Source organism: Musa acuminata, chromosome BXJ1-11 (assembly GCF_036884655.1).
Source record: "Musa acuminata AAA Group cultivar baxijiao chromosome BXJ1-11, Cavendish_Baxijiao_AAA, whole genome shotgun sequence".
Taxonomy (NCBI): Eukaryota; Viridiplantae; Streptophyta; class Magnoliopsida; order Zingiberales; family Musaceae; genus Musa; species Musa acuminata.
Window position 1 is genome coordinate 26,724,472 of NC_088337.1, and position 27,908 is coordinate 26,752,379.

Genomic DNA, 27,908 nt, shown 5'->3' on the forward strand with positions numbered 1-27,908 from the left:
ACATGCAAGTGTGGGTGTGTGCTCTGATGCACCGGTGGCACCTGCATTCCAAGGCCATTAGCAAATATTGTACACTTCTATGATGTGCAGTGTGTCATCAGCTTCATGATACAAGTTTCAGTACCGAGAATAAAGCATATCACTGAAGCTAATACCCAATACAGACAAAGGAAGAACCAATGACCCCAGAAGGAAAAAAAAAAAGTGAGAACGAAAAATCCAGCTCTAACATTACTCATGTTTATTGATTCAATTCTCTGGACCTAGATTCAGCCTTCCTTGCCTCGTCGGGTGTCGACGGGAAAAGCTCAACGTACCTTGAGCCAATCGTCATCTTGTCCTTGCACATAGCCTTCTTTGCCACCTCCACGGTTGGGAACTCCACCAATGCCTCACCTGTGGCTTTCCCATCCAGGCGATAAGCAATGTGTACTTTGTCCTCGCTCAGCTCAAATTCCTCGAAGAAGTCGACTATATCAGACTTGGTAACAGAGTAAGGAAGACCACGAAGCTTTAGGACTTCAGTGTACTCCATCTTGTCCTTGTCCTCGTATGATTTCTTCACACGAACAGGTGGGGCATCTTGGTGATACTCATCCTCAAAGGCCCAGCCACCACTGTTAACCTCCGTAGCAACTGCACGGTAATAGTCTTGTTTGCTGCACCGGAAGACTTCGATGTACCTGCGGCCCATGTTCTGCCTATCCCTTTGCAGGGCAAACTCAGCCTGCATGGGTGATGAAAAGACAACGAATGCGTCTCCAGAGAAACGCCCACTCTTGTTAACAAGCAGACAATCCACAATATCCAGACCCATAAAGAACTTGATGATGTCCAGGTCATCACAGTTGAACGGAAGGCCTCTCAGTCGGACCACTGGGAAGGAGTGCATGCTGCCAAATCCTCCATTGAAACTGCTACCAAAAGGCTGGTAGGAGCTGCCAATACCTCCCACCGAGAAATAGGGACTTGAATCCATCAATCTTGACCTCTTTGAGCCAACCTCGTATCCATCCATAGCAAAGCCGCTGCTCACTGCGAAGTAGGGATTTGATTCCATCATTCTTGGCCTCTTTGTCCCATCGTACCCGTCCGAACCCCCCCCGCTCCCCAACATTGCCCTTCACATAATTCAACAACCCAAGGAGAAAACACCCCCGTCGCTCAATCCCCACATTTATTAAGGCCTTACCCAGCTTATATTTAACTTTTTTCTTGTATCATAACATTAAAATCTAAACCATAATTTATGCATTTATAATTTTTCTAGCCGTTATATAAAAAATCTCTAAAGGTTAGGAATTGATGTGCTTCTACATGCTAGTAATCCAAGGGAAACAAATCACATGCAAATAAAAACAAAAAGAGAAAAAAAACACAAAAACACACACATCACTTAAAAATGAGGGGTCAAATTACTCACAGAAGCTTTTACAATCTAGAGAAACTAAGAAAACAGAAACCGCTAGGGCAGTTAGAGAACAACAATTTGGTCCTTAGAATGAATATTTCTATTTGAATATTGAGAGAAACTTGGCAATCATGCCTTATCTATCAAACAGAATTTACTAATGGAAATTCAAAGGATTAATGAACGAGAAACAACAGGTCATCGGATAACAATAAGATAAATCAGTTGGATGAATTGGTTCATGTATTCGGCATTAAATTAATGTAAACCGCAAGCTAGCACACGATGAAGATAAGAGAACACATACAAAAGCCCCCAACCACAAATCCCCCCACATAAATTTTTTTAAGATGCCTATCTGACCACTGGACCAAATTTTACTAATAACTGTAGTGAATTTTAGCCAAATTGAAGCCCCAGGCATTTTCTTCCCAGAGTCCAAGTGCTTTTAGTAGATATCACCTCCTACATCCGAAAAATAAATAAAGATGCTTTGTTATGAGTTATATTCAGTGAGACATGCAAATAAAGCAATATTTATGAGTACTCTCCTCATATGTTTTCAATATGTTTAGAATCACAAGATCTTGAATGACATAGAAACTGTCAATCTAAAATAACTCCCACACTAATATTTGTAGATTAGGCACCCTTTACACCCTCCTCTGACTAAAAGAAACCAAAAAAAGAAAAGAAAAAAAAGGAAACATACAAAGGAAACTATTTTCTCTCAAAGAAAAATAAATCCAAGCTCAAGATTATATCAATTTCCATCCTTCCCATTTGCTTGTACCATGTATATTCAGTCATTATTATGCATCTAAACTGCTTTGATTATGCAACCCAGTCTATGATTATCATTGACTAAAATAACATTTCAATCATAAAAAAAAATAAATGAAGTTACATGTTCTTCCTTCTTTATGTAAAAGCCACAACCATGTAGGCATATTCCTTTATACTACTAGCACATGACTAGATTATAATAGCACATATATTGAGAAGTTCGATAAGCGAGATCGCTCTGACACCAATCAAATGATTCCGACGCGAATTTGCTCAAGTTTCTATCTTTTCCATTTGAAGTGACTCAATTTAGAGAAACTCAAATCCAAGTGTCTCAACAACATCAGATCAAAGGAAGGTAAGCAAAGCCCTCACGGGGGCCTCAGCCAAGGTCTTCAAGAAAACGAATAAAAGAAAGGATTTCGCACTCAAATCGATTTCAATCAATGCCAAAACCCAAATATTTCAAGAAACACAGGAGAAGCCTCCGAAAAGCGAGCAAGAAAAAGAAGGAAACATCTACCGGAAGGCAAAAGCGCGAATCTTGCCTCCAAAAAAGCATTATAGCTGGGGTTTCTAGGCTTACCCTCTCGACCCATACATGGCTCCCACGATGGTGCGCTCTTCGGCGGCGATTGATCGAGAGCAAAGGAGTCGATTAGCCGCTTCTTTCTGCCCGTGAGGGGGAACACGAACCCTAATTCCCATTTTATAGCACGCACGAGTGTTCCATCGGCCTAATTTTTTGGGCCCGGCCCGGTCCGAACCGGGCCAGGCTGGGAGAGTTGTATATAGATAATTATGTTCTCTATTTATATTTTAGTTCTATTACATATTATATATTGCATTCTTCGAAGATCTATCATTATAGTTAACATCTATATTTAGACATGTTCTTGAATTGATAATTCACTGTTTTACCGACCAATCAATAGAACATTAACATCAAGTATTAAGAAACATTGCATCATTTTATTCCATCTTACAGTGCAGCACAGAGCTTTAAAGCCAACATTTAACTGATATAACGAGCCACCTGTTTCGAGCTCAAGCGGCGGTCCCACACGCAATGCACGTACAACCCGGCCCACACGTGCAGGCCGCTCTCCCGCACCCGCAGGGGTTGCAGCTGCAGTGCTACTCGCACGGGCGCAGCGAATGGCTCCCCGTCGCCGCAGCCACCGAAGCGTACCTGCCCACGTCCGATCGAAGGGATAATTAGACGAACAACGTACGACCCCTCTCGCGGAGACGAGAGGGTGATGGCAGTGCGTGAAATCAGCTGCAGACGTCGCCGCCCGTGGACGACACGGCACAGCCGCACGTGCCGTTGCACGCCGTGTCCTCGACACGGTCGCTCTCCGCCATGCACTCACGTTTCACGGCCGGAGCGAAGCCCGTTTGTGCTTTGCTCGTGCAGGACGTAGAACAGGACGCGTAGCGTGGCGTGGCGTTCCACAGCAGCGAGCACGCGTGAGGGCCATGCAACGGCGAACGTGTCACATCGCTCGCCTGCCGTCCGAGAGAAAGAACAGAGCAAGGATTGGAGTCGCAGTGGACCGAGTCGACAACCAAGAATCTCTGAACTCTTAATATCAACATAGTATTCATGTTACAGTTTCAATGTCACTAAGATACATTAGCATTCAAAGCAACATGAATCAGTATCTTTCTACATGTTACAAGTAACCGATGAATATATCCAAGTTCTAAGGTTATGATCTGACAAGAGTCACTGGTTAACTCCTGAAGCAAATGCTAGAAAGGGCAGTTTTCCACGCAAAAACATTCTGGAAATGCCTCGCATGCTGACATCTGGAAACCATATGTTGCTCTCTTGCACACTCCCCCTACATTTCCATGTCTCCTTTGCCTTCTTCTTCTTCTTCTTCATGTTCATGATGGAGTAGGCAGTCTCTCTTTCCTCTTTCATGGCTTGTCTCCTTGAAATGGTTTGCTCTGATGCGTCTCCCAGATAAGCGCAGGACGTGCGCAGGACTGCAACAATCTCTAGCATTTCATTCACTCTTCTTCCATTGCCTAAGAGGGAGCTTTTCCCCATGAGCTTGTCTCTTACGAACGCCTTGAACCTGCTGAAGAACGAGAATCGACCTCCTGCTTTGGTGGCGAGCTCAGATGTCTCAGCGACAGCGTCTTGTCTTCCTGTTGGATTCAAATGGAAGCTGACCTTTTTGGAGGGCTCCACATGGTGGAAGAACGTCTTGGTCTTCCCTGCATGCGACACGAACAGGCCATGGTTGAATTCCACCTTGTTGCAGGCATCAAACGCAGGAGTAGTTGCAGCAAACATGTCTGTCTCATGATCGATGTCGACGAAACCAACAGCGAACTCATCTGGTTGGGACTGCGAGAAGATGGGCTTGGCGTCGATGCCATCAAGAAGTGCACTACTCTCATCCATCTGTGAAACAAACAAGACCGATCTTAAGATGAAGAAGCCCAAGATAACGTACGTAGCTTCAGCTGGAAATTAAGTTCCTCCTACCTCTGTCGATCCACAACAGTGCAAGGTTGCGACAGCTCGTAGGTTCTCCACTTCATTCTTCTCTTCCTTGAACTCCTCTTCCAGATCACTTATCTCGATAAGCTTCGTAGGCTCCCCAAAGTTGCCTGAACTTACACAGTCAGTTCGCTGAAAGAACCGAGTACCGCCTTCATCATCTCCTCTATCGAGCTCCAAGAGAGATGATAACTCATCGAAATGGGGATTAGTTCCAACCCACATGTCAGTGCTATTAACCAGTGGGAATGTATCTACTTGATTACTGGTTTCCAGAAAGTTACCAGGGTGCATGAAATGAGGGAACTCCTCCACCTCCGATGGAGGCAAGGAGAGCCTGTGTTGCACCCTCGCACACTGCACCACCATATCTGCCTTCGTTGGTGTGTAGGAGAAGCTTCCACCACCCAAAGTTTGTTCGCTTGCATGCGGCATCCGATTGCCAACTACTGGAGTAGTTGCATCAAGAGAAGGTCCCTGCATCATCACCGATGAGCATGCATCGTTCGGAAACGCTCCATCGATCCACTGTGAATGAGCTTGGTAAGGAGCACCGTATTGCTCGATGATCTTGGGGCCTGGCGCAGTCTTCTTGAACACTCGGCACAGAGCGTATGCGTCCTTAATCCACGGAGTGTTAAGAGAAGAAGAAGAAGAAGAAGAAGAAGAAGAAGAAGAATGAGAGATCGGTGGATTGATACTGTAACGTATTATATATACACATACCTGTAAACCTGAAGCGGCGTTCTCGCATTCCTTCTCGTCGAGGCGGTACTCATGCATGACCCAATCGGTACGAGAGCCATGCGGCGCTCGTCCGCCGTAGAAGACGAGGGTCTTCTTCATCCCCACCGCGCGCCTCTGCGAGTTCACCTTACGATCCTTCCCCGTGGCTTTCCAATACCCGGCCTGAGTTGCTCGGTTGGTCCTCGATCCATTGGGGTACTTGCGATCCCGCGGGCTGAAGAAGTACCACTCCAGATCCTTGCTTGGCAGAAAGGATTTCTCTGAGATGGAATGGCGGGCATTAAATTTGCAATGTTCTCTCTTGTTGACCTTTTGACTCGAGTGAATTCATCGAGAGGTTTCTACATGCTTACAATATCCATGCATGGTATCCTTCCGAACAAGGAAATCTAAAGCAACATAGGTGAAGGAGATAGGAGATGTAGTGAGCGGACGAGCTTGATCGTCTCATCTCATCTCATCTTAAAGTAAGTACGAGTAACCTTTAACTTTATGTCCAGAAAATAAGTATCATACTCACAAGGTTACTTTCGGTCTCTAGGTTTTTACCATAGGCTTTGAACAAAGTGTTCTTCTTTATCTTTAAGAAGGTGAAAACCTAACCTACTTTGTTTTGAGGAAAGCTAAATGATAAATATACGTATAAGATCATCAAATCTAGCCCAGAATCTTGTTATGATGGAGTATTACATGGCTGGGAATGGGGAAAGGTCTCTCCGACAAGCAACCTAGGAATCGCATGCAGGTGGATGAAGTGCAGCTGAGGAGATGCCCCAGAGACCATCCATTTCTTGAACAGCTTGTTTGTCAAGCAAATCTCTAACATGGGGGAGTTCGACGATCAAACATAGGATTGATCTCGGTAAGACACATGAACTCTCAAGAACAACGGGAAGGAACCAAATATTTGTACCTGGTAAATCCCATGGCTCGCATTTGTAGAGATCGACCTCAGGAATGATCTCCAGCTCAATCATGCGTCCATTAATCTTCCTTTTTAGGTAGTAAACGATGAGCTCTTCGTCGGTGGGATGAAACCGGAAACCAGGAGGCAAGCTCACCGGCGCCATTGTCTTCTCAGCTAATTCTGACTCCCTGAAACAACAAGAAGAAGGCAGACGAAGGCCTTTTTCATCCCAAAAGAACTCAGAATAGATGTACAAAAGCTATAATCTAACAGTTAGATACGTAGATATGTTGGAGATCTTGATCGAGACCTCGATGGGGCAAGAGAGAGGGGGGGTGCGGGAGGGAGGGGGGAAGGGGAGGTGGTGGGTAAGCTTTATAGTGGGATGTGATCTGAGTTGTCTCAAATGCTATTGGGTTGGTTAGATTCCTGTCGGCGTCCAGGAGAAGCTCGAGGGCTATATCTTGCGTTTGTTTCCTTTTCTCTGCATGGATTCCATGAACGGTGACATACAAACATGGCGGCTTCTTTCTCTTCTCCCTCGCCAATAATAAAGCCTGCGGCGGTAACGTGGCGTCTTTCTATTGGAGGACGCCGATTAATGGGCTTCATGCGCTTCCAAATCATCAAGGATTGTACTTACACCTTAACTAATTATCGCCGATTATTAGTAAATTTTGGATTATTATTTTCGATTATTCCTTCAACAGTGGAACAATTTTTAGTTGAATCACTGAATTTCTAATTTGCGCCTTCTGACTTCTCGAATTTAACCAACATTTATATCAAGTATTATCATCAATCTGATTGAATTCGACCACCTAATAAATTAGTGAGAAAAATTTTCACTAATTTTCTGTATTGAGACATTTTTGGTAATCCTTTTGGCTCTGAAACAAATTAAAATTAAATCCTAATCTTTTTTTGTGTTATTAGATTCCCCAATTTGAGCTTATTATATGCAAATCAAGAAAAGTTTACTTCAGCAAATTACTATTTTGGTAGAAATGTTTGTACTATGTTATATTTATGTATATATGTACGTATATATTTATTACGAGTAAGGTCTGCTATACCGAAGCGTACTGCACCAGGTGGTACGTACTGGTCTGACGGGTTACCGGTACATGGATCGTCCGGTACCGTTACAGTACTACAGTTCTATACTGTAGCACTGCTGCAGTATTAAAAAATATAAAATTGTTCGGTACATCAGGGTGTACCGTTCGGTACGCCCTGATGTATCGCCCGGTACACTGGTATCGTACCGTACCGAGCCCGGGTCGAAACGTCGGTACGACACGATACGACGAACCTTGGTTACGAGTAACAAAATCAAGATTTATGAATTAAAATAAATGACAAACGATAGACATGATTGAATGCATATTTTATTGAAATTTATAGATTATCAAAATATATTATAATTTCAGATGATTCTTTTTTTTTATTATTAAGAAATATACACATGACGTTTCGGTGAGGAATACCAAAAGCTGGCGAGGAGAACCGATACCAAAGGCACGCATCGTCAAGCATGTGACGCAGCACGACCTTTGGCGCCTCCCCAGGTATCCACGTGGCGAAACATGATCGGCTGGGCTGGATCCTTTTCCTTTCCCTCAATCCATCTTTGGGTGCCTTTCCCTCCCTTTTTGGGTTTACTATCTTATCCCCACTTAGACATTTTTCCCTATAATTTTTTGTTTGCTCAAAAAAAAAATCATATCCTTATCATCATCAAATTATTATTATCATTAATAATAATAATAATAATTTTATTATTATTACTATGATCAATATCATAACAAACATATATCAGTATAAATATTTAATTTCATTCGACGTAGGTGTTAGGTGATCCATTTATGTTTATTATTATTATTATTATTATTATTTTAATATTAAATAAAATTATTAATTATGTTTGTGTTTCATATATAATTAATATTCTAATTAGTATTGCTATAACATTGTTATTTTTTTAATAATATAGCAAAGCGATTTATCAAGTGAGTTTTGTCCAAATGCATCTTATATCTAAACGAATTCCTTACTAATAAGAATATCATAATAATATAATAGATTTAATTAAATCATTAAGTTCATAAGTTATTAAGATACACATTGGCCCTCTCAAGATCTCGTATTAGTATCAACTTTAGAAATCGGATCATTCCTTTTACATCGTGCTACAGTATGCTATATCTTTATGATATACATTGACCGACCCTCTCGAAATCTCCTACTAACTTTAGTTCCATGTAATCATGATAGAGTAATCTAAATCTTAATTTAGCCGTGGAGCCGACCATAAATGGACAAACTTCTTCGGAAGAGTAAGATTAAGAGTCAAACGCGAGCTTGGTGTCTTCTGAGTTTGCATGGCAAAAAGGATGATGGGCTGCCATGAATTGGTGGCTGCCTTGAAGGGATTAGGATAATGGGGAAATGGTGTTGGGATCGATACTTTCGTGCCTCCCTTGAATTGGTGGCTACCGTGCCAAAGTAGGAAGCAAAGTTCTTTGGTTCACCAATGTGCCAATCTAATATTAATTGGAAACCAGGTCGGTGAGCGTTGACATCCATCACGGCCGAAAGGTTTGCCGACCTAATGTCTCTTTCTTTGGATCTCAAAATAAAAAAAAGATTTTTATTAGACCCGTAAACTCTACTTTTAAATCAATGTGAGACTAAATATGACCTTATATAATTTCTCTAGTTGGAACGGCAAGGCGTCTTCATGAACGTCAAATAAGATCTATCGTTAAGTGAGACTCCGATAAGACTACAATGATTAGAGAGTAAAAGAAAATTAATACAAAATAAAGAGCCAAAGATGATCCCTCTCTTGTTTACATCATGCTTATACATGTAAAGATTAGCGATAAGACTTTATCCATATCATGAAAATATTCATGTGTATGAACTTGTATAGATTCTATCATGCATCTTCTTGTTTTAATTCAAGAAAGATAATGGCTCAAACAGAGAATCCAATATATTACATAAAAACAAATATTCATGTGTGAGATGAAATAGATAAACATGGCTGTCTTATGAATCATGTTATTTCCATTTAAAATAGACAGACATATAAGACCAACACTTAGAAAGTGTTACCAAAGAAATATTGTGGAAGATGGAGCTTTTCTTCTAACAATTTTTCCTAATGCCAAGATCAAGAAACTTTCTTTCTAAAAGACTCTGCAGATGCCGAGATGATGTGATGCTGAGAATTGTCATAATAGTTGCATTCTGTATCTCTGACACTTTTGATCTGGATGCTCAAATTATTCCAAAAACAAATGAATTCTGTAGAGCCTACTCATTGATACAACAGCACTGATGAACCAGCTTAATTAACATGATCTAACGCTACATTCACCGATAGCTAGCTTATTGCATAATGTCTTGTATGCTGCACTGCAATGCTTGAATTTCTCCTCTGCTGCTTCCTGTTCATTAATCGAAGAAAAGTTTCGATACCATGTTATAAACATGAAAAAATGGCTGCAAAAACTTGCAAACATGTTAAAGAAAGTAGAAATATCATCCCGAGAGCCAAAAACTCAAATGTAACCCCATTGGAGATTCCACCCGGGCGACTGTTCATGAAAAACATAGGTCTCCATAAGATGATGCTTGCCAAGCGCTGGAAAGTCAACGAGGTAAAGAAAAAAAAACGCTCTGCAAGAGCAGGGTAAGAATCAACCCTGTTTTAAAGCCAATTTGCCTTGCAACAAAGTTTATTCTTGATATCAATTGCATTTACCAGTTCAATGTAACATCTAATGGCACTGTTTGAGCCCGTAAATCCACAAGCTCAATAAAAGTGAAAAAAGGAACGTTGATGAGATTATGAGACAACAGTAAGCAATCTCAGATTTCAGACTTCACTTGCTCAGTTGCTCTTTCAAATAAAAGCTAAAAAGAGCAGATTGAGATCAGGATTGGAGTTCAACTCTCAAATAGGGATCAAATGGATTGACAAGATTGGCCAAACTGGATAATTGGAGGATCCTCCAAAGATTGCTTGGAATAATTGGGACCAACATGGTTCAACAGAATATGATGTCACCCAAGATAGCGTCAAAATGTGCCAAAATCTGTCACAACATGTCATAATAGATCCAAAAGCAGGCAAGAAATGATTAAAATCACCAAAATAACAAGGATTAATCAATATTAGCAGTACCAGATAGGAATAGGTTAAATCATCCCTGCCTGATCCCCTCTAATCCTTGAGCACATATCAACATGATCTTGGATGATTCTTGGCCCAGGATCACCTTGACACAGAAATCGGTGTTTGAAATTATCAAATTGAATTTAAATCTGTCAGGATCTGTCAAATTCTGAAACCCAGTATTTAACATAGCAGTTTATCATCAGTATCTTTACCCTAGAGAGCACACTCAGTTCTTCATTGATCTAATGAGAATCATACTCCCTTTTCAGGTTGCTTATTAATAGATCAAACTTATTTTGGGATGAAAATGATAAAGGTCCATAGCATGTAATAGGCTCATCTTAGGGATCACTGACTGATTGACTGGAAACATAGACAACAATGATGTCGTCACATGAAATAACCCTTATAACAAGAAACATGCAGTAGGAAATACATGCTGAGGTGCTCAATGGCTTTAAAACATATCCTACTCACTAGCAACATTATGTCGCCGATCATCGTTCAAACCAAGTACTTCCAAACTAGAGAAAAAAGCAATGCCAAATCTTTACCTTTGATGAACCTTGGTGTCGATCTGGATGCCACTTCAGAGCACATGTTCTGTATCTGTTAGAAATGACATCAATAAATTTCTGATGTGACTAACCAGAAAGTGAATATAACATGAGTTTTGATCTACAACCCATCTACAAGAGAGTGGAGTCAACTTTCATCTCACCTTCAATGTTTGTTATAGAACATTCATATGTCAATTCTTAATTTCTTTTACTGCCTGGTGATTATATTATGTCACTCATATATATATATATATATATATATATATGTGTGTGTGTGTGTGTGTGTGTGTGTGTGTGTGTGTGTGTTATCTGCTTATAAGTCTCCCCTTTTTATGAATTTATTTGGCTATCATTTCCCTGCCTATTTGTTATTTACAATTATAGAAGTTCAACTTTCCATTTTTCAAGTTCTTTTGTTAAGGTTCCACAAATCTTCACTATCATTTTCGTGATAGCAAAGTACCTTAATTCATCTTCATATTGTCTTAATTGTTTTATAAATGTCGCCTAAATTTTTTCAGTAATCCAATACTTATAATCCATTTTCACGAAGAAAACATATGAATTGCTTACTAAAAACTGGAAAGTTGGTTTTGATTCACCAGTTTTAACCCCCATCCTGAGAAGTGGAATAATAAACCAAAAAATCAACAGAAGAATAGTCTACTTGCTGTTGCTATTTACCTTTGGCTATCTTAATTGCAAATTATGGAGCATATAGAAGGCTAGGCCTAACTATAAAACCCCCTCAAGTTTCAAATAGTACCTTTTAATTTTATGTAAAGCATAATGTTCCAACTTAAGAAAACAATATTTCACTTCCTCAAACATTTATTATTTGCATAAAAAAGTACTTTATACTCACATGCAATATGCATAATACAACTATTTTACTAAATTTATACTGAATAGAGGAAGATTTAAAAAGTAAAATAAATTATCTAGGTCATAAAAACTTTGAAACTTACGCTCTTTTGACTTCTTCTATGTTTAAAGGTCCAAATGCTCTCAAACCAAGAGCTAGCCTTTCAGATGTGAATTCTGGTTGAGCAGAATAATCATTTTCATCATCTGTTTCATATGTCCAATTCCTGCTTTTATGAGAAGTGTGGCCAGAATGACTCCAATGGGAATCTTGAGAACTGTGAAAAGACCAATAAGAGAATCGTGTCCCTCCAAATGCAGAATGAAATATATTCTCAACATCGTCATCATCATCATCGTCATCACTTTGATAAAATTCAAACACTCTTTTCTCTGGAAACATACATAGTCCAAATTAAAAACATCTGAGTTTGAACTAATAGAATTGCAAGAACTAATCACATAGTCCTATCTGTTAGTGGAACTAGCTTAGCTTATATATATTTGACTACTAAAGCCTATAACTCTCTCCATACTTTTGTGGCTCAAAACACAATTAAGAAACACTAAAAGTTGAAGCTTGATGAAACTTGATCTCAAAGGTGCATCATCAAGATGAACTTTGACAATTAAACACATTACTACGTAACATAATGATTTTTCTTGTGAAATAACCACAACTATCTAGTTATCTTTTATTTCATAAACACATTCTTCACTTGCCTTTTGCTTTAAAATGATACTGTTTCTGATGAAACATCATCATTTTCCTTCACAACACCTCCACAGTCTAGGGATTTTTGAAGCATTATGCAAGTTACATAAATTTATCAACTACAAGTAATTCAGTGTGACTGATTTCATAACTAGGTTCAGCCATAAGTAAAGTTTTCTCAAACTATCTATGAAGGCTTCCGAATATTGAGTATTCATAAAGAAGAAGCAGTATTTCACTATTTCCAAACATAGTTGATTCCAATCCGGATCAGCTGAGCTGGCTTAGGATCAGCCAATGGCAATCCAATTTCTTCCAAAAAATGTTCAGCCATAAGTAAAGTTTTCTCAAACTATCTATGAAGGCTTGCGAATATTGAGTATTCATAATGAAGAAGCAGTATTTCCAAACATAGTTGATTCCAATTCGGATCAGCTGAGCTGGCTTAGGATCGGCCAATGGAAATCCAATTTCTTCTAAAAAATCAGACAGATATAGGCAAGGTTTTTAATTTCGAACCGTACTGATGTACCAAGCCTTGCTCGGTATGGTATGTATCGGCATATACCAAGCGATACATATCGGCATAATGAGCGATACATACCGACGTATCGAGTTAGGATAGAGTTTTTAAGTTAGAAATAAATATACATTTAGTATAGTTTTAGCAAAACTAATGAAAATCAATGATTTAAAAAGCACTAGGCGCCAAGGTCCAAAAACGCCCGAGGCGCTAGGCGCTCACCCGAGCGAAGCGATGCGCTAAAATATAAAAATATAAAATATAATTAATAAAATAATATAAAAATATAAAAATATATAATATAATTAATAAAAATTAATAATATTAAATTAAAATAATATATTATTAATCTATTAACAATATTAAAAATTAATCATTTCAAATAAACTTAATAATATTAACATTTAACACAGTATACGTATACTGTTAAAAGGAAGTGTAAAGGGGTGCTGAGCCTGCTGACTGAGAAAAGAGGAAGCGGCGAGCGGCAGCGAAAGCGGGAGCGGCGAGTATCGGGAGGCGCGAGCGGCGACAACGGCAGCGTTTGCGAGCAGCGGCAGCGTTTGCGAGCAGCGGCAGCGGGAGCAAGAGTGGGAGCAGGAGCGGTGAGCAGCGAGAGGCGCGAGCGACGACAGTGGCAACGTTTGCGAGCAGTGGTAGCGGGAGCGGCAAGAGGCGCGAGCAGCGACAGCGATAGCGTTTGCGAGCGGCGACAGCGGCAACGTTTGCGAGTGACGACAGCGGCGAGCAGCGTGATCAGGATCGGCAGCGGCGAGGGTTAGGGTTCGTTTGCCACTTATATCAGTTTTAGTTGGTTCGATTGAACCAACTAACCATCATAGAGCGAACCAGACCTAAAATCTTGGTTCGGTCGCCTTAGTTAACCCAGGCGCTCACCCGAAGTGCCCAGCGCCTGGGCTCGGGCGAGCGCCCAGGCGACGCCTATTTGAAGCGCGCCGCCTGGGAGATTAGCGAGGCGCTCGGGCCTCGCCTCGCCTCGCCCGAGTGCCTAGGCGAGTGCCCGAGCGCCTTTTTAAATCGCTGATGAAAATTAGGTAAGAATAGTGTCACATTTTTTTTTTTTAGCTTTGAGGAATAACCTTATGCAAGATTCGCAATTTCGATCCGTTCTGGATCGTCCTTCCATTAATATTGAATTATCTACAGAAAAATTATTTGAATTGTTTGATTATTTTGTATATAATTTAAACCAAGGATTAAAAGATCGTACCGTATCGAAGTTTCTACATTCGCTCGGTACGGTATGGTACTGTATGCCGAGCGGTATACCGTTCGATATATATATATATATATATATATATATATATATATATATATATATATATATAATAAAATAAAAATTCGACGACGTCGCCTCTTTCTTCTCCCCACGAGGCGATGTTGCCAAAATCTTATATATATATATATATATATATATATATATATATATATATATATATATATATATAAAAGATTTTTTTATATATAAATATTTTTATAAAAGGCAACGTCACGTCGCATTTTATAATATATATATACCGTCCGGTAACGGGCGGTCCGTGTACCAGTCTGCTGACAGACCGGTACGTACTTCCTGTACCGGGCGATATTATTCAAAATTGAAGACCTTGATTTAAACTTTAAGATTCAAATGAATTAAGTAATCACATGTGTAGATATACTCTATTCTACCATCAAAATGAATAACAAGCCTTCACGGGTGGTGGATCGGGGTCCTTGATCCTATGTATATGTATATTAATATGATATGTTTGTCAGACCCAATCATGACATTGATCCCACGACATAGTGTATTAAAACACCGTATACCATTGGTGCATCAGTATGGTGATTGCCGTAGGTTGATCGTCGTGAATCATATGTGTCTGAGGTGGCTCTTGAGGTATATATTGGTGAATGTCATAACTTCTACTTTCGTTACTGATCTGCTGCTTCGTATCATACTGTTGCTCGGAGAAGTATGACTAACCATCACCGTACTGCTATTGGCTATAAGATTCTCCATAATACAACAACTATGAATACGATGAGCTTCGTTCTGTGTCTACGTCGTGTAGGCTTTGTTTCATCTGTTGAAAATCATCCACTAGCTTCCTCTTAATCCTTCCAAATTAGCCTCCTAAATTTGATCCAATCCACAAATCGTTGCTTTGTTGAATTTAGGAGAATGAAAATGTGAGAATAAGAGAGAGATTATGAGTAAAAATGAGCTTAAAAGAGTTTAAGAGAGTGTGAGAGTAAAATGGATTGAAAAAAGGAAGAGGAAAGGGTTTAAAAACCCTTTAGGATGCCTCCAACGGTCAAATTGACCATTTGAAAACTAATATAAACCGACCGTTACTGCCCGGAACAGCCTCGTATCACCCGATACGAGGCTAAAAATCCAATACCGCTTGGTAGTGGGCGGTTCGCGTGCCGATAGGTTGACGGACTGATACGTACCGCCTATACCGCACGGTACGGTACGAAATTAAAAACCTCAGATATAGGGAATAGGTCAGAATTGACATGCAATTGGTCCGATTGGTTGATTTTGGAAAAGTTCAGGTAATCCGACTAGTTTCCGGCCAATTCTAACAAGGAATGTTGTCGATGATCCCCAAATGTAGAGATGGATAGAAGAGGAGGGAGACAAGCAAAGGAGGAGGGGGGCTTATCTTTTTCTTCACTATCTTTCAACTGATATTTCTTATAAAAATCATTGTCATCACCTCTCTGCCCTACCCAAAAATGCTCTCAATCATAAATATTCATTAATTTTCTAACTTTCTTTTTCTTATTTTCATATTTTACTAATAAATTATTTTCAGCCCATTCCAACCTTGTCAATCTTATCCAACAAATCTGGCTGTTACTGAGGTTTTGTTACTGTTCACTATCAGTGCCATTCCAATTTCAACCTATGCAAAAAACAATACACTGTATAACACAAGAATGTCCTTACTCTTATTGCTATTAGATTCCCATTGTGGATCATGATAACCATTCTTCATTGCTCCCATGGCCCCATAATGCCTTCTAAACCATGGTGTTTCACGAGTTGATGAATTCTGTTCAACTTCATCTCTCCAGCTCTGAGACCTCATGGAATGGAAAGAAAATCAATACTACAACAAATCAAAAGAAATTCTTAACATCAAAATCATGCAAGAATTAGTGCATCCTTTGTAAAATAGAAAAACAGTATATGACCCAACCAACAAGTAGTTCAAATGTATTAGTTCATCTATCAAGATGTAGAAAGTTTTGACAGAAATGAGAAAAATAATCAAAAGAAAAAGCATATTGTCTATGTCAAAATTTATACTTAAATACTGATTATGAATAGATAGAAAACTTTAGCTGCCTAACATAAATTTGATTCCCATGGCCATAAGTATGCCAGCTGAAGAACTTGAATTTTTGAACCGATATAAACTGAAGGTGATCCAGTGCCTTAAGAAAATTTTCTGGTCACAAAAATATGACAAGTACTTCGGTCACAACAAAAAATAAAATCTAGTGGCAAATTTAACTTCAGTAGATAAGGAAGATGTGGAATCATAGACGGTTTGGCCTCTCACAAGGTACCAATTATCTACAGTAAGAACAAAATCCTCAAACTCAATGTCAGGGGGCAAAGATTTCATAAATCATAATACATGCATAACATGAGTCATGAAGCTTAATGAAGTACACACTACAAGATTAATCCTTTTGGTCTATGTAGAACCTTCAAAAGAAAATTTTCTGGAACAATATCTAGCACGTCTTGTCCCAAAACTCCAGGTTAATTGTATAAACAGCATGAATCTCTAAAGGAATAAGTCTTCCACATTTACTATATGGAAATGCAATAAGCATGAATCAACTTTGATTGGACGAATATCACATCTCCAGCAATAAGAACGGTAGATGATTTTCTTGAAGATGCAAATGAAATTACCCTCGTCATCAATCAATGATTATCTAAACTGCTTGAAACTACCAGTGGTAGGTGTAAGTTGCAAGCATCAGATACAAATTATGAATTTTATATCTCTTCAGTGGCCTTTAACATGACAAACCTTGCGGAGGAGGACAGGGATAAAGGTTTTGCTGTGCAGAAGTAAAGCTCAAGATAATCATGGAGATGTTCCCATGCACATGACAGAGAAAAGAACAAGACAACAATCAGGGATAAAACCATTCAGAATCTATTTGTGCAGAAGACATCCATTCCAAGTCAAGGATACGACAAAGGAAATAAATTCACTTAAAAGTGCAGGCAGATAGAGAAAAAAGAAATGGTTTGATTTTAAACAGCTCAATTTTGGTGGTACTACAAAAGAAGTGCTGGTAGAATTATGTTCTACAAAACTCTGTGTGGGGTGTACACTGCATATTTTAGGTAATTAAAGAAATGAGGACAATTAACAACAGTATGGAAAAGTTTCAGATTAAGCAAGCTAAAAGAATGGCTCAACAAAGAGAAACAAAAACAGCCAAAATATTAAGAGTTCGAATGATATTTCTATGAGTTAAAAAATAATAATGACGACAGAGGAGATAAATGTCAAGAATAATATACCAAACCAACAAGCAAGAAGAAATAAAGATTGCATAAACTAACCTGAAAGAGATACTCTGCATAGTCCGAGAGGTTGCGGACTTGTGTCCTTTTAGATTCCATCTTTCTCTTCCGTTTGCCATAGTAATTGAATCGCTGAAAGTATCACTTGATAAGAAACAAGATATAGAGAACAGTATATATATATATATATGTATGTATATATATGTATGTATATATATGTATGTATGTGTACAAATGTATATATATGTATATATACATATATATATACAAATACATACATATATATATATATACATATATATATACAAATACATACATATATATATATACATATATATATACAAATACATACATATATATATATATACATATATATATACAAATACATACATATATATATATATATACATATATATATATATATATATATATATATATATGTGCATATATATATATTTATAAATATTAAAATTCTGTAGAAATAAGGAGTATCCACTTCAAATGTTGTCATAAAATAAGAAACAAAAGGCATGCACAAGACTAATCACATTGCAATGTCGTAAATAATGTTTCTTAGATGCTATGATAAACCCAATAATGACTCAGTTGAAATACAATTGGTGGGACTTGAAGGGTTTGGTTGTCTAGACAAAGGATTAGTTACTAATGAGATTTCACACCAACAAAAGAGAGACTTTGGAACATGGAAGGAGGTTATTTTCTGCATGAAAGAAAGGGGCAAAAAGGCAAAAAAAACGCTACTTCTGATGTCATTATGTTTAAGATTTTGTCAAATTCATATTTCTGACCAAAAAGGTACGTGCTTCTCAAGCAAAGATTTGGTATCCATGCGGGAGACCATGTAATGCTGTTGGTAGTTAACATAGGAATATGCCCATTAGACCCAACACAAGAACCTTGTGATCTCGAAGTAATGCGAAAGCACACCATCATAATTTCGTTTGTACGAATCAGAAATCTGTCCCCAAAAGCAAGCAGAGACACAAAGGCATTTTTTCCCAAAGAGATCAAGGATTTTGAGCTAATTCTTTTTGTGTGTCTTCGAACCGATGCGGCCACTCAATTCATCAAACACATGAAGGGCCAGAATAGGGGATGAAAGACGATCAAAAGGACAAAAACAAAGATGAAATCAAAGGGGAAAAAAAGCAAGGAAGCATGCATCAGTACTCACGGGGTACCAGTAGTTCTTCCTCCGGCGCTCCAAGACGGGGGTGGAATGGAAGAAGGAAACGGGCATCGGCGAGAGGGGAGAAACGGGAGAGCCAACGAGAGCGGATCGCAGCACACGATTCATGATCGATTGGGAGAAGATTCGTCGTAGGAGAGGGAGAGAGCAGAAGGTGAAGAGGCGACCGCCTCTTCTCATCTTCTCAAATCGCGGCGACCGCGAGGGGCCATTTCGGTGCCGGTTTGCTTCTGCTGCGGCTCCGACGACAGCGGATCGCAGCACACGATTCATGTTCTCGCTCCGAGGGCGATTAATGAACCGTCAAAACGGACCGGACCGGGCCACATTGAACCCGAATCCGCTCTATTTCCGATTGGGCTTAGCCTATGCACATTGAACCCTGACCCGACTTGGAGATTACGTGGAAAAGAATGTAATATATATATATATATATATATATATATATATAATTTTACTGTTGCAGATATAAAAGAGACAGGGCAGGCGGAACGGCCGGCGGAAGCGCGGGGAGGACCGCCCCAACTCCTTCATTCCCTTCCTCCCGTTTGTCGCCTTCCCCTGCCTCCTCCCTTGCCTTCTCCTCCTCCCCCTTCCTGCCTCTTGTCCTCTTCTCTCTCTCTCTCTCTCGCGCGCGCGCGCGCTCGCTGAATCCTCCAGGCGTAGAGATGGCGCCCCTCAAGGAGCTTCTCGCGCAGGATAGCTTCTGGACGAGGAGGACGAAGACGAGACCCGCAGCAGTAACACGAGCTAAGAGTATGCCGCCTAACCCCGGGGAACGCAAAGGAAAGGCCAGAAGTCATGAAGTCGCCTATGAGAAGTCGAACACTGTCACACCGCAGGAAGAGGCAGTGTGCTTCGAGGTGGATATGCAGCCAGCAATCTGCGATACTTCAACCCAGGCTGTGGTTTCCATCTTAACCGGCTACGTCGAAGCCTTCCTCAAGCATGAAAGCTTCCGTGCATCGCTTCGTCGTCGTTGTAACGCTTGCCTCGGCATCGCAAGCGAGCTTGGAGTCTTCGCCGAGCTCGAAGAAGCCATTGCGATGATAGAGAGGGTGGTTGAAGAGCGCAGGGGCGTGAAGAAACTACCGAAAGTTTCTCTAAAGCTCAGCGTCATCTCAGGGTTCACTGCTGGTTTTCCCAGCTCACGTCTCTCAGCGTGCGCCCATCTCTACCTCAGTGTGATCTGCAAGATACGGAAGGAGGATAGGATGACCGCGGATCATCTTCTCCAGGTCTTCTGCACCGCGCCACTGGAAGCACGGACGATCCTATTACCCGACTTGTGGAACCAGCTTTTCCTTCCACATCTCTCTCATCTGAAGGCATGGCATAAAAAAGAAGTGGAATCCATCGCGCAAACGCCGTGCGGGGCGAAGAAGATGAAGCTGCTTGATAAAATGTATGATGATGTGATGAACAGAGGCACACACATCTTTGCAGTTTACTACAAGGAATGGCTTATCGAGGCGAAGAAAGCTCCTTCACTTCCCTCCATTGACGCCCCTTCTGCATCTTCTTCAAGAATGATACAACGAGTATCTCATGCAATCCATCGGGACGACGTTTACAGCCCAATGGTGAGCCAAAAGTCCTATGAGGCTGTTCTTGGCCAGTTGAAGAGAATGGAGGCAGCTAATGAACTGAGAATTAAAGGAAGTGATAGGGAAGAGGAGAGAAAGAAGGAAATTGAAGTGGATCAGAGTGTTTTAGGAGAATATAAGGGATCCAAGATGATCAATCCTTATTCAGGAAAAAGAGATCATTTAGGTGGAGAATCACAGCAAAGTCAGAGGCTAAATGCATATTCTAATGTAAGTAATCATTTTAGCTATACTTATCAGTATCCTCTGAAGAATCTCACTGTGAAATCTGATAACAATAACCTACCATATCACGTGTTCACTGTTCTTGCTCCACAGGCTAAAACAAATGAGCATACTTTTGGTGAACTGGCACAAGCAATCTTTGAAATGAATGCAGTTGATTGTTCTTCAGCCTGCAACAACTGCCAAGATAACAATGTGAGTAAACATGTTTTCACTGAATTCTGGACTGATATGACTCCTAATTGGTGGCACATTATGCTGCTTAAACTTAGGTATCATTAAGCAAAGTCCAGATTACAGAACCTGACTTGAAGAAAACAGCACATTTGTGTAGGAAATCTGATCAAAAATCACCAGTGCAGAGCATTAGGTACTCATCCATTGATCATATTCATCATGAAATCTTTAAGGAGCTCTCATTTAATGTTATCATAATACTTTTCATAAGCTTAATATTTTCTTCTTTTCCTGATAATCCATATCGATAAGCTCTAGATTAAGAATCTTCCTTTTTTCTCAGTGCAGAGCCATTTGATGATTGTGAAGACATTGGTTTCTGCTGCATTTTCTCAAATGATTCTAAAGATTATGTGTGTCCCTTAAAAGGTCAGCTCTTTAAAGAACCTGTAACCATAGAAACTGAGCATATATTTGAGAGTGTGGCCATGAAAGAGTGTCTCAATCAAGCAAAAGCATGTCCTGTAACAGGACAGCAGCTGAGCTGCCAATCTGTGCCAGATACCAACTCTGTGTTGAATCAATTGGTCGATGGCTGGGTATCTGAGAATTGTTGGAATCTCCTGATCATTATGGCACAATTAACTAAAAATGAAACTGAAGGAGACAAGAAATCCAAGGATGATTTAGCATTAGAAATCGTTGACAGGCTTCTTGCAGGTTGTGGCAAAGAGGAACAGATGGAAAATGCAAGAAACCTCATTGCTCTTGGCGGTTTACGATTTCTGATACACAGGTTTGAAACAGGGAGCTTCAATGTGAAAACGCGTGTCATTGGATTCTTGTTGTGCTGCATCAACGCGAAAGGCTGGTGCAGGAATTACTTGGCAGATAACCTGAAAAGATCTTCTGTTCTTGAGCTTCTCCATAGCAAGCAAATTAGTGCGAGGACCAATGCAGTGTTACTGCTAATTGAACTGATTTGTTTGAGTAGGTATGTTTGTATGATCAACACTAATGCCTAATGCCTTATATGCAGCAGCATTTCTTGAACTTCTCTAATGTGTATTTGTTGTTGAAAATTGTACATTACGGTTTGAGTAATTTGAAGAGTAAATTCTGTGCCAATATGAACTTTCTAAGATTGTCCAATTTGCTTTGAAGGCAGTATTTATGTGTTATTAAACTTATTATGGTCCTCATATGAAACAAATGTTATCATAGAACTTCAATTGTACTCCTTTGCATATTTTTTGTCAGTTAATCTAGATTAGTTTCATCATGAATTGTAGGTTATATATATCTAGTTGAGCCTTGGAGGCATTACCATTGCTTGCAATTTGCCAACGTCTTCTGATCATTCTTTTTATTTCTGCACATCACAGAAGAAGAGACATCACATCATTCTTAAGTGGGTTGCTGAAGGAGACAATTGCAAACACAATGCATGCGTTGCTTGTGCATCTTTATAGCTTACCAGCACAAGAAAAAGCTTTGGTTGCTGTTCTTCTGCTTCATTTTGATCTTGTGGTATGATCATTGACTACATTTCTTTTCTAGATTTAATGCATGTTTAGTGGGCACTACATATAGCTCTGACTACTATTGTTAATTAAAAACATCAGTATGTTTTGGTACAAATTGGCAATATGTGATCTCATACATCTTTAATTCAGCCATTCAAAAGATTTCATCAAAGTGCCAGACTTACAGTAACACCCTTCCATAGCATTCAATGATCACATTCATCAATATGAATATACAAATTACATAGTTTTGTTAGTTAAATCTTTTGATTAGATAATGATTTCTAGTAGAAAACAATCATAGCTCCTTGCTGGATTTAAATTATTTTCCTCGAATATTTTCTATCAAAAACATCTTATGATGACCTTTGGCTTCTGTTCTTGAGAGTGTTTAATTGCTTGTTGATTGTCAGAGAAAATTTCTACTTGTCTGTACATGAATCCTCTCCATGAATACAATCTCACCTTCATGTCCAAAACTATAGGACATGGAATAACCTTGCCATTATGCTAAGTTTCATGCCATAAATCATTAGATTTCCTAGTGTGTAAGTTTAAGTACGTGCACATTCTACGATAACAACCAGAAAGTCATAAAGTTTCAACTATTTGGGGCCAATTGCATAAATATTTTGTCACCATTGAGATTTGTAAAATATTATATCCTCAGCGAAGCTATGAGTATTAAAATATTTATATATGGTTTCTATTAAAGTCCTTTTAGATCTCCTTTTATCTATCCTCGTACCACTAATTAATTATTTCAATTTTTTGAACTATAACCTATGTAGGTCTATACTATTTTAAATGATTCTCTCTTGTTTTATTCTTACTTGCACTAATCAAGAGGAATATAATATCTTTAAATTTTTTGTACTGTAATTTCTCTTTCCAGTAAAGATTGAAATTTTGTACCATACTAATGTATTGAGCAAAGCTCGATACATCGGTACGGTACGGGAGTACCGAGCGGTATGCTAAGGCATACCGAATGGTACATCTAAATATATATATACAATATATATAAATATATTTTTATATAAAAATATAAAAAAGTAATATAAAAAATTAAAAAGGAGGCGTACGTTGCCTCGGCGATGTTGCCTCCTCCTCTTCTCCTAGTTGCCTCTAACGAGGAGAAGAACACAGTCTCCTTCATCTCCTCATCTACGGCGTTCGGCAAAGAAGGCGGTGAAAACGTCGAAGGCTGGAAATGTCTTTGGCCTTCAAGGAAGAATGCGGTGAAGAAGCCATAGAATCGTAGACGAGGTGACGAAGGAGACTGCCTCTTCCGCTGCTCTAGCCGTTGCTTGGCCGTTATCCCCTGGATTGGGATCGTCGAGGGAGGGCGACGCCGGATCAAGATGCGTCGAGGTTCTCTCAATTCTCCCTCTTCTTTGAACGCTCTCTCTTTCTTCCTCCTTCTCCCTCGATGCTTCTTCTTCCCTCGCCGCATCCAGGTTGATACCACCAGGTAGCAGGCGGTCATGGTCGAAATCGACCATTACTGACTTGTTTCGGGTGGTAACAATCGAAATTTCGATCGTTACCGCCTGATGCAGCCTCATATCGTTCAATACTGGGCTATATCAAGCATTCTACCCGGTACGTGCGGTATCATTCGAAATTTAGAACCTTGCTTTCCAGGTCCTTTAATATGATATAACAAATACGATTGTGCATGTTTTGAGTCCTATGAATTCATTGAATGTTTGTGACACAAAAATTGCTTGTCCATTTTATGGCATGCATGTGTATTAAAGAGCTCAAGTCATTGTATGACAGCTTGGGACAAGTAAAAGGAGCATATACAAGAAAGAGGCTGTTGATGGCATTACTCTATCTCTTAATTGTTGTTTGTCTGACAAAAGAGCTATACCAAACTCTCAGAGGGCTCTTCTCATGTTGGGAGGACACTTCTCCAAATCTGGAGAGATTCTGATAGATTCCTGGCTACTTCAGCAAGGAGGATTCATCGATGGCTTGTTCAATACAATTAACTATGATGATAATAAGGATGATGAAGATTTATTGGTATGTCAATCTTGTTATGGAACTGCTTTTTTATTTTGCTCATTATTCATGTAGTAGATTCTCTATCTATGTGCCATCAAAGAGGTTCCTTGATTCTATGAGATTTTGTAAAGAATTGGATTTTTCACTCTGTTTGTGATAATTAAGAGGTAGATCCAAATTTTTTATGCATTTCTATGAGAAAACTTAAAAGAACAACTAACTAATTTACTAGTCCATCAATTTTAGTATTGCAATTAATATGTAATTTTGCTTCATTGTCCTGTTTAAGAGCTTTTGTTGTCTGAAGCACATTTAAAAATGAATTAGCCTACATTTCTCTGCTTCAGTTTGGTGATTTGCATTTCAAAACCTGCTTCTCCCATGTTGCTTCTCCCTGATAAATATCTTTCTGATTATTATAGATCTTTAAAATTGAGAAAAATCTTGACTAGTTAATATTGTTTCTTATATCTACTTGTTTTCTTAGTGAAATAGCATTTTTGTGGAAGAAAATACATTGATCATATCCATAACATTCAATTAAACCATGGTCAGGCATATTTTTCTGTTGAAGTGTAATCATGTCCATTTCAATCTTTGCAAAAACACTGTATGTTTATGTTTACATTGTCAAAGTTCTTGTATATATTTTATTCGATATAAACTCTGTTTTTCTGATGTTCCATCAGGATAGTGAAAAAGATTTCTTCGTATCTGACCAGATCGATTAATAATATCGGAATCTGGTCCATATAGGCTCAATAAAATTCTATCTAGTAGAGAGAAAGTTGAAAAGGTGACAATGCCCTATACATTTCATTATAAGACCAATAAACTAGAAAAAAAGATGAATTGTTTTGTGAAAGAATCTTTGGGCTCATAAAAAGTGAAATTTATATTTATTATAATTATCGAGAGATTGCAGTTGAAAAAGAAAAGATACTTGAACTTTTGTTAATGCATGTCTAGTGATTCATGTGTGATATTTGAAATGTCTTTCTAATTATATCGTGAATCTTTTGGATAAACCTCTTCGGATTAGAAGGCCTAGTCTACTGGCATTTCATTCACTTAGATCTTCATGTTCTGTTCCCAAAACTTGGCATTTCATTCACAACCAAGTTTCCTTCAGTTGAAACAAACTACTCTGTTCTACCGGTTTCAGGAAGATGAAGCAAAGCAAAAGGAAAAGTGGCTAAAGGATGTAACCCTTGTCCTCATCGGCAATGGAAGGAAATCATTCATGGAGACTCTTTCCAGGTGTTTGGTTTCTGGAATCCAAGGTCTTGTGAGGACATGTCTGGTCACAGCAGCATGGATGAGCCATGCTTTAGTGTTGCTATCTGCTAGCCATCAGATTCCATTAGCTGTGTTCTCAGATTTCATCCCTCAGCTGAAACAGAGATTGGAAGAAGATGATCAGATTGAGCATAGGATACTTGCTTCAGTCTCTCTACTAAATTTGAGCAAGGTTTCAGGTGAGCAAAACTGAAAGACATTTAATCACTGGGTAAAGATCTTTTGGTACATCTCAAAAAACATTAACATATATTTAATCTTCATGTCACAATTTTCCAATAAAGGATTATAGTTTGATGTAATTCCTCAAGATTCAATGCTTTTCTATTTTCCTTTTTTGGTGTGTGTGTAATGACCAGGAAAAAGTGACACAATAGCCAGCATCTTTTTGCCTGTGTATGTGTAACATAACAGGACACATCTAAAGATCATTGCATTGATGATGCCATTACAATTAGAAGGACACTACTTCATACCATGGTGCAGGAAGTACAGTTTTCACGATGATATCATGGAGCAATGTAGGATCAAACTGTCACCATATGCTGCAAATTATAATGGTTATTGCAATAATCTCAAATAAATAGGTAACAAAGTGGTTGTCATGACGAACGATATTTAAATCTAAAATAATAATAATATAATATAATTTTAAGTTCTTGCTCAAATTGGCCAAAGTGACATATTGTAATCTTCCAATAATGAATCGACTCTAATAGATCTAAAACGTTTAGATGGACTTATAAGTCTTTATAAGTCAATTTAAGGTTTTATTCATTTTCATTAAAAGATTAATAAATCGTTGTAATCCTTCTGGATCGACTCTAATAGATCTAAAATGTGAACTTATAAGTCTTTACAAGTCAATTTAAGGTTTTACTCATTTTCATTAAAAGATTAATAAACCGAATCGATCTCGACGGCTCGAATCTTAATTTATATAAAATAAAAAAATTTGATTTTTGTGACTATGAAGATTTATGAAATTGTTACCAGAAGAACAATGTCATTAATTTTTGTTGATTACTTTTGAAACTGGTGGACATGAGACTTTCATACAAATCACATGCATCATTGTCTGCTAAAGTCGATTCATGGGGCCAACCTGCCTTCCCTACATTTCCATGGAATTTTTGTCCTATCTAATCATGATAACACCAGACGAGATGGACAAAAAGGATCACTGAAAGCAAGAAAAGGATGAGACTTTCTTAGGCCTATGTTGCCCTCCTCTAGTGGCCTAAAGCATCCAAAAACATTACTATCCCTACGTTTGGATCTTGCAGGATAAATGTGAGATTTAGATTGTTACATCATGATTGGATCATGTCGAAGAGACTAATATATTCCTTCTAATAAATTTCATTACTTTTTTCTTTTTTAAGATTGCTCTTGAGATTGATAATTTCTAAAATTAAAAGCAATATGTATATATTAATAATCAAGAACATTAAAAAAATTTAATATAATATTAATATGATTCATTAATTCTTTATCTACATGTGAATAAGATCAATTTTTTTATTATAATATCCTAGAGATCAATAATCAGATAATATATTAAAAGTCGATATAAAATTTAATATGATTTAATAATTTTTTATATATCATGAAAAAAAATTAAATTCTTTACTTTTATATATCAGGTAATTGCTCTCTTTTGATTTAACCCTAATTCAAGTCTGAGTTATAAATATAAAAAAATCTTCTCTCATCATTCTCTAGATCTACCGATGAATACCGCTAGACTTTTGAGTTATCATTACTCAAGCATGACTTTACTTTTACATTGTCTCGTATAAACTTGAAGAATTTTCTCTCTGTCGATTCTATAAACCCTAGAGATCACCTAAAGTATCTTAAATCTTTCTCTCACACACTAAAATCTTTTTAATTCATTAAAAAGTTTCAATCTTAAATATTAATTCATTAATTATAGAAATAAATATATTCGATCTCTCTAAGGCGAAGGAACGAGACCTCTGTATTGTCCTTTGAAATGGATTTTGAATAGGACATTTCACATTGCTTGTTTTTTATTTTAATTTT

General features: G+C 38.5%; 4 protein-coding genes across 6 annotated transcripts; 1 reads left to right on the plus strand and 3 right to left on the minus strand.

Moving 5' to 3' along the window:
* Positions 1–17: 17 nt before the first annotated feature.
* On the minus strand, positions 18–2,929 carry LOC135583887 (uncharacterized). Of its 2 annotated transcripts, none has more exons than XM_065090326.1 (2): positions 2,784–2,929; positions 18–1,121 (listed from the first exon to the last, which is right to left on the minus strand). In XM_065090326.1, exons 1-2 carry the CDS (start codon positions 2,903–2,905, stop codon positions 242–244), a joined length of 1,002 nt encoding a protein of 333 aa, XP_064946398.1. In that variant the 5' UTR covers positions 2,906–2,929; the 3' UTR covers positions 18–241. The 2 variants fall into 2 exon arrangements, with proteins under 2 accessions (XP_064946398.1, XP_064946399.1); XM_065090327.1 differs by having other exon boundaries at positions 18–1,035; positions 2,784–2,876.
* Positions 2,930–3,791: 862 nt separating this feature from the next.
* LOC103972538 (NAC domain-containing protein 54-like) lies at positions 3,792–6,704 on the minus strand. Its single transcript, XM_009386896.3, has 5 exons — positions 6,683–6,704; positions 6,379–6,560; positions 5,445–5,725; positions 4,704–5,339; positions 3,792–4,619 (listed from the first exon to the last, which is right to left on the minus strand). Exons 2-5 carry the CDS (start codon positions 6,533–6,535, stop codon positions 3,930–3,932), a joined length of 1,764 nt encoding a protein of 587 aa, XP_009385171.2. The 5' UTR covers positions 6,536–6,560; positions 6,683–6,704; the 3' UTR covers positions 3,792–3,929.
* Positions 6,705–9,351: 2,647 nt separating this feature from the next.
* On the minus strand, positions 9,352–19,289 carry LOC135597413 (uncharacterized). Of its 2 annotated transcripts, XM_065090331.1 has the most exons (7): positions 18,995–19,289; positions 17,839–17,931; positions 16,192–16,321; positions 12,093–12,381; positions 11,119–11,173; positions 10,571–10,664; positions 9,352–9,830 (listed from the first exon to the last, which is right to left on the minus strand). In XM_065090331.1, the coding sequence occupies exons 1-6, from the start codon at positions 19,280–19,282 to the stop codon at positions 10,590–10,592; spliced, it is 930 nt and encodes a 309-aa protein (XP_064946403.1). In that variant the 5' UTR covers positions 19,283–19,289; the 3' UTR covers positions 9,352–9,830; positions 10,571–10,589. The 2 variants fall into 2 exon arrangements, with proteins under 2 accessions (XP_064946403.1, XP_064946402.1); XM_065090330.1 differs by lacking the exon at positions 10,571–10,664 and having other exon boundaries at positions 18,995–19,288.
* Positions 19,290–19,537: 248 nt separating this feature from the next.
* LOC135596631 (putative E3 ubiquitin-protein ligase LIN) lies at positions 19,538–26,130 on the plus strand. Its single transcript, XM_065088690.1, has 7 exons — positions 19,538–20,826; positions 20,935–21,036; positions 21,114–21,211; positions 21,362–22,012; positions 22,404–22,548; positions 24,330–24,578; positions 25,726–26,130. The coding sequence occupies exons 1-7, from the start codon at positions 19,678–19,680 to the stop codon at positions 26,050–26,052; spliced, it is 2,721 nt and encodes a 906-aa protein (XP_064944762.1). The 5' UTR covers positions 19,538–19,677; the 3' UTR covers positions 26,053–26,130.
* The last annotated feature ends 1,778 nt before the right edge of the window (positions 26,131–27,908 follow it).